The 6,766-nt window shown below is 40.2% G+C and overlaps 1 protein-coding gene across 1 annotated transcript; it reads right to left on the reverse strand.

The window, feature by feature from the left end:
* Nucleotides 1–713: 713 nt before the first annotated feature.
* On the reverse strand, nucleotides 714–5,787 carry COMTD1 (catechol-O-methyltransferase domain containing 1; the record flags this gene model as incomplete). Its single annotated transcript, XM_008948604.1, has 6 exons — nucleotides 714–866; nucleotides 1,625–1,758; nucleotides 3,205–3,259; nucleotides 3,527–3,645; nucleotides 4,467–4,572; nucleotides 5,654–5,787. Coding segments are annotated over 6 exons (701 nt in total), but the record flags the coding sequence as incomplete, so codon positions are not given.
* Nucleotides 5,788–6,766: the final 979 nt, after the last annotated feature.

Here is a 6,766-nt window from a genome sequence, read left to right on the forward strand (position 1 = left end):
TTTTGGTTTTCTTCTTTCCCATTTGTTCTTCCTCATTCTAATTTCTAAGAAATCAGAACCCGCACTGTTACCTAGGTTAAAGAAACGCAGTCCTTGCAAAAAGGTTTTAGGGAGTGCTTTGTATTGGAAGTCATGTTTGTTTGTACTTTGACATGCTTTTTAAGACATTTCTCTCCTCCAGCAGTGTATATCTGAGGCTTCTTATGTCCTGCTCTTCAAGGATTATCCATGTCTTTCACTAGCATTAGTTTGAGAAGACTAGCAATCTCCTTGATGTCATGTACGCTTCCTTAAATTTCACTTTTCTATTATGGCTTCTCCACAGCTTTTCCTTTTGATGGTAGGAATGATTATTCTGGTACTTTTAGGACAGAAAATGACTGTTGTATTCACTCATTTAGAACTCAATCATTCTACAAGGGGAGATTTTTTTTTTAAACCACTGTCTTACAAGGACAGCTTCACATAAGTTTACTTACTTTATTACAATTAAAATAAGAATTAAAATAAGAAACTATAGTAGATATCAAAATAAGTCTCTCTTCCCAACTTAGATACCCTTAGGATCTTGCTGCTCCTAAAGTCTACTTTCCCAGGCTGTGCTATCCACTGGAAATACAGGTTCAATAACTATTTTTGATACTTCTTTGCCTGCATTTTTCCTGATGGCTTGGTGCTGCTTGTTGTTTCCCCATCTGCTGGGCTTCCTCCAGTTACAACTTGAATGCTAACGTGACGCCATCCCCCATTGGGAGCATGCTGATATTGACTCGTGCATCTCTGAGAAGCTTCTCATTGAGGTGGTGGATGCTCTGGGTTGCCAAGTCATCCTTTCTTGGTTTTAGCACCCTTCCACTCCAAAGGACCTATTGAAAAAATAAACGTCATTGCTCCAGTATGTTCCTTGGACCACAAAGGAAGCTTTGGAAAAAGTCCTGCATATTTTCTAGAACCTGATATTGTTTATTGCTTTTCAGATTTCCAGTGGTCTCTGACATTGAACTTTCATAAGCAAGTGAGACTGTGAGTCCACGGAATTGGCCAATTGTACTGCTACTGCAAATTAAAGCCAGAATAAAAAAAAAAAAGAGGTGACCAAACAGGTATTTTCAAAAGCCCCTATTCAGCTGCCACCATAGCCCTGAAGGTGGCTGGGGTTTAACATTATTCCTTGCCTCTTGGAAAAGTTATTATTTGATGACTTATTATTAGTTACTGACGACAAGTGCTACCTTTGACCTTGCACAAGTACTGTACATAGTTAAAAAGGCACTACAAGACAAGTTAGAATACAGAGCATTCTCTGTAATAAATTACAAAAAAGAGAGATAAGTTTCTGTTATCACAGGCTGTTTATCTAATAACAAATTCGACACATTACTTCTTACTTCTATAGGGTTTTATTCCTTGCTTATATTACTGTTCCATATAGCTTACTTTAGGAATTTATGTTGAAATTTAAAAGCCTCCTTTGTGTAACATGGAACCAATGTTGCAATCGCCAGCTGAGTTGCAGGTCAGAAATCACATGATTAGAATCCCACTGTGACTTTCTTTTTTCTCCTTTCCCAGGAGCAAAAGCAGTAAATCCCTGTGCTACTACCACTACAACTGCAGTACTTACATTATCAATAGCTATTATTCCCCCTTTCTTTATGAGGCGCAAACATTTTTCATAGTACTCATTGTAGCTTTCTTTATCCGCATCAATGAAAGCAAAGTCAAAGGTTTCCGCTTCTCCACTGGCCAACAATTCATCTAGATGAGCAACAGAGTGAGTCGTTACACCCTGGTTAATGCTGTGGAGGAGGAAGTCATCCCTTCGTGTCAAAGTTCTCATTAAATAATGTTTTTAGTGCCTTGATCAGGCAGCCTATTCCTCTGCAGCTAATTACTAGAGGAGCTTATCCCACAGAAACTGACCTAGACGTGATGTATGCCAGAAAACACTCAAGTTACTGAGTTCTGCCTGCTTGGAAGTTCATGGAGTGGTTATAAACCTGCAGGATACTGCTGGGATTGATGAAAGGTGCAGTAAAAACAAGTCAAGCAGTTTGAAACTGGACGGACTCTACACCTCTAGCTATTTTTTTTTGAGCTGACTGAGGAGAACTGTTTCTGCAAGTGGATTAGGATTTTTCTCATGTTTATGAACAGGTCTTGTTGATAATAAAATGCCATCATACAGGTCATGAAAAAAGCCCTGCCAGAGATCTTTATCACAGCAAAAGAGTGCTGTAACTAGTTCCTCTCTGGGCCTATGCAAGTGGAATTCAGTTTAAAATTCTCCCAAATGGACTTCTTGACTTGGAACTCCAAATCTCAAGTAGCAGAGGGGCTGACTGCTGCCTTCCTAAGGTTTCTCAGTCACGCCTCTCATCTGCCCTTATCCTCTGCCAACAGAGGATCTTTTTGTCTGAAGCACTGCCTGGACAAAGCTGTCCATCAGACTTCAAGGACAAGGCATCCTAGCAGACTGCGAATATTTGCCTCTTCAGGAAACACAGATGAATTTGGAAGTAATACAAGGTTATGGATGGATCTGTGGATCCATAAAACAGCTTTGCTGGAAGCTTTCTTCTGCCTCCTCCATTCCTAGCAAATTTCTTGAATTTTCAGAGTTTTAATGAAAAATATGTGGGCCCTCTGCCCCACTCTTTTTTTTTTTTTGAGATAAGTTACTGCCTTTCTAATGGCCTTGCATGCTTTTGGCACATCCTAAATTTGAAATCCCCTGGACAAAATTCAACTGCTACACACTAAGTTTTACACTGGCTTCTGTGTTTTTTTCTGCACCTTGGTCCTTTCAAAAAAATCTGTTTATAATAAAAAAATACTCACTTATACTAGACAGTGGATAAGAGAAATTTGGCTTTGTCTAATTCATGTTTTAATCAGCTTTCCCAGAAGCAGCTGACAATAACACTTCATAGATTAAACAAGGCAATGGTTAGGACAGGTGTGTGACTGGTACAGCCCACTACACAGGACAAGCATTTTCTTCCTTTCTGCTAGCATGAAGGACAACTGTGAACTTCTGAGTTTGTGAAGTTTTGTTGGTTTTTTTTAATTTTTTTTTTTTAATATAAGAGGCTATCTTACTGCTACTAAAGGGATTGCATGCACAAGCAAGATTTCATTGGTATTACATTCATCCTCTGTTTCTAGGGAAGGGGAAAAAAAAAGGTATTTTAGGTTACTTACCAAGTGTTTGAATTGCTGGCTTAATCCGCAAGTCAATTTTATGCTCTACTCCTGCCTGGAATGAAAAAGAACAAAGAGTTGATGAAAGTGGTCAAGAAATAACCTGTCAGTAGGTTGCACTCAGGGAGTTACTGGTGTTCAGATATTTTTTCTGTTATTTCTGGGTTCTAGGCAGCACTTATTTGTCTTTCCAAATTGAACTGTCTCAGCCTCCTTTAATGATATGAATGCTTGTGTGTGAATGAGCAACTCTAAGACACCAAAATCCCTTCACATGCAAGTGCAGCTGTCCCAAACATGTAACAGAAGAGATTGTGCTTACCTCTTTCCATAGTGGCTTTCCAATTTTGGCATAGTCCTCATTTATATCACAGGCAATAACTCTGCCATTATCTGGCAAGACAAGTGCCATATTCAAGGTATTATACCCTGTGAAAACACCTAGGAAAATCATAAGAGTCATCAACACTTAACATATTGGGAAAAAAAACCCAAACATAAATAGTGAACTACAGGGCTCCTTTCAGGAATAAAAACCCCAAAGAAGTCAAGGATGGAAAATTCTTAACAGACTTGGAAGGTTTTCCCCTCCATTTTAATGTAATGGTGGCTTGTAATTTTACTTTTTAAAAAAAAAAATATATATTTTTTTTAAATTAACCTTTTAACAAAGCTTAATGTTGGCTTTTTCCAAAAGTCTCCTGAACATACAGGGCGGAGTGCGATCCTGCATCTCTGAGGAATACCCTTACTTAAAAGTGGATCTAAATCCTAAGCCAGAGGGACTGAGCCAGCAGGAAAATACCAGGGCATCACAACAGCCAGGCCAAGAACAAACATGTTTGGAACCCACACCTGCATCAGCATCAGCCTGGCTTTGGGACATGTGTCTAACATAGCTGCACCAAGGAAAGTGGATTTGATGCATTTCCTTCTGGCAAGAAGCTGATACAGGAAGGAAAGAATATATCCTGTCCTGCAGCTACGGGAAACCCAAGTGATCTGTTTATCTTATTTTTTCAGATAGCCTCAGAACTGAGAAGATATCCATGCTGATACCAGAATTACTGAATGCACAGATGGACAAAGTGGCAAGTAAGAAAATTAGATATTACTTTTCACACTGTGTTTTGCCCACCTGTTTGCTGAGACAGTTATGCAGTGCCTTACTGTGTGTGGATGCCTTATGTAGACATGGCTGTATTTGGAGGTGCACATCCAGGAGCTTTATTCTACTAGAGAGTGTAAAGGAACACTGTTACCTATTTCAATAACTTTCTTGGCTTTAATGAGTTTGACCAAATTTGCCATAAGTTGAGCCTGGTCACAGGACACCATCATTCCTCTGCAGGGATGATCAGCAGTGACCTAAAAAGAAAAAACAAAACAAAACACACACATCAAACAAACCCTAAAAGTTCCATAACAGTCTCCTAGGGGGGAAAAAAACCCTACAGAAACATGAGGAAAAACAGATGCTCCATTTATCATTTTAGATGGCTTTCTGCTCCATCTGTGACCCAGAAACTGTTCTGAATTGAACTGTAACTAAGGAGGGTGGTGTGTGTAATAAGCAGTGGCTAATCATTCAAAGCATTACTATAACCTGAAGTTGCTATGGCTGTGGCAACCTCAGCAATAGTTGTAACTGATGAAGAACCATAGAGGAACCTTGACTATTAAAGTCCTTTCTTTCTGTGTATTTACATAAACAGATGCACCTTTTTTTTTTAAAAAAAAAGGTAACTTTTCTACTTATGCCTTTATTCCTCCAAGACATGAACTGCTAGGTTAAAGTCTGTTGCCAAAGGTCAGACCACATGGTTCTGGCTACACAGCACAGAGCTGGAGGAGCTGGGCCCATGCCAGGGTAGAAGGGCCCTTGGCACTGAGGAGGAGGCAGCAGGAGAAGCGTAGCTGTGCTGTGGCAGTGGAATGGAAAGGATGGTCCTCTCATTTCCTTTCTTCCTCTAGGGCTCATTCCAACCAACCAGCTCCAGTACTCAATATATAATAGCTTTTATACAGGACTAGTTTGTCTCACTTGAAATGACTCAATTGTGAGTGTCAGGAGGTCTGTTCTGAGCCTTGCTGGAGGACATCACCTCTTTGAGCTACAGTTTCCTTATATGCCAAATAAAATGAACAGAAGTCATCTGTTCAAGTCAAAATCAAGTACAGGCCAAACTCATGGGTTTAGGAGCCATGGATAAAAAGACGAGTCTAAAATGTACGCCAAGACTTTTAAATACTCATTTGGCCCTGAACATTGAAGAGTTTGGATACTAACAGTTCAAAACAAATGCCACTGTATATGCAAATAATTTGGAGGAAGAAATAACAGAAGGAGTCCAACAGTTCAGGACCAGGTGTGGGACATACCAAAAGGTCCTAGTGGAACAGTAGTGGCACTGAGCAGAGCACCTGGGCTGAGGGATAGAATACTGACCAGTCGCAGCTTCTTTAGAATGGGATGTTCTCGCAAAGAGTGATCCAGGATGTACTGCCAGAGAGGATTGCTTTTCCCAATAATATTCTTGGATGATTTGGGCGTCCCAAAAACTAAAGAAGGGTATCTTTTGCCTATAACAAAAAAAAAAAAAAAAAAAAAGAAAGAAAGAAGAAGAAATAGTAAGAGCTTTTATCTTCTTCAGTTATTGCCTGCTTAAATAAAGCAAGTATTTAGGTATTTCTAAAGGTCGGAGTTCTTTGCTCTGAAAAATCCAGGGGAAATGGAGAATGCAGTAGTAGCTGGACAGCTCAGTGGACTATAGTTTTGGTTTTTCTCTCCTCCTTTTGAACCTCTAACATGTCCGGCCCACGTCGGCAAGGGCTAAAGTGGAAAGGTTTGGGTACTGTGTTGTTCAGTGGCCACTGTCCTGTCCTGACAGGACATGTAACCACATCAAAACTCAAAGGGCAAGTGTAGAGAAGCATGAATGAGACACATTATTTCCTTATTATTAATAGTCATTGCAGATGGATAGCGGCTGCTGGTCTTTAAGGCCCTTAGCTGGTGGTACATCTTTATAGACCCTGTGCTCTCCTACTGACAGTGACCTGCTCTCCAGCCAGGGCAAGTCTGGCATTGCTCAATAGCTTGTTTAAAATGAAACTAGTGTGCAAAAAGTAGGTGCTGAAAACTTAAGTTTAAGAGCTATTGCTTTTCTGCTTAAATACAGAACTGATCCCAGCTTTGATGCCCAATGCTTCTTTTACCAAATGGGACAAATATTTTGAAGAAAGGACCAAAAAGAAAAAAGAGTTCCACATCTTTTTTTTTTCCCCCCCCCTATTAAAGAACACTTTTAGTTTGAGATTTTTATTTTATTTTCTGTTAATGGCTCTGTTTTACAGACGATCGCGCTGAGGTGTAGATTATTTCTGCACCTTGCCTGAGATCAAAGGATAAGTAAGCAAAGGGCCGCGTTACAAACCCAGCAGCAGTCTCCTGCCCAGCGTGCTCCTGTGCTCGCTCTTCCTCTGACTTCGGGGAATGGAAACCGAAACTGTTACCGGAAGCGAGAGCCGTGACCGGGTCTCCTCTGGCTGCCCAAATAAA

The sequence above is a fragment of the Merops nubicus genome, unplaced genomic scaffold, assembly GCF_000691845.1.
Source record: "Merops nubicus isolate BGI_N331 unplaced genomic scaffold, ASM69184v1 scaffold13021, whole genome shotgun sequence".
Lineage (NCBI taxonomy): Eukaryota > Metazoa > Chordata > Aves > Coraciiformes > Meropidae > Merops > Merops nubicus.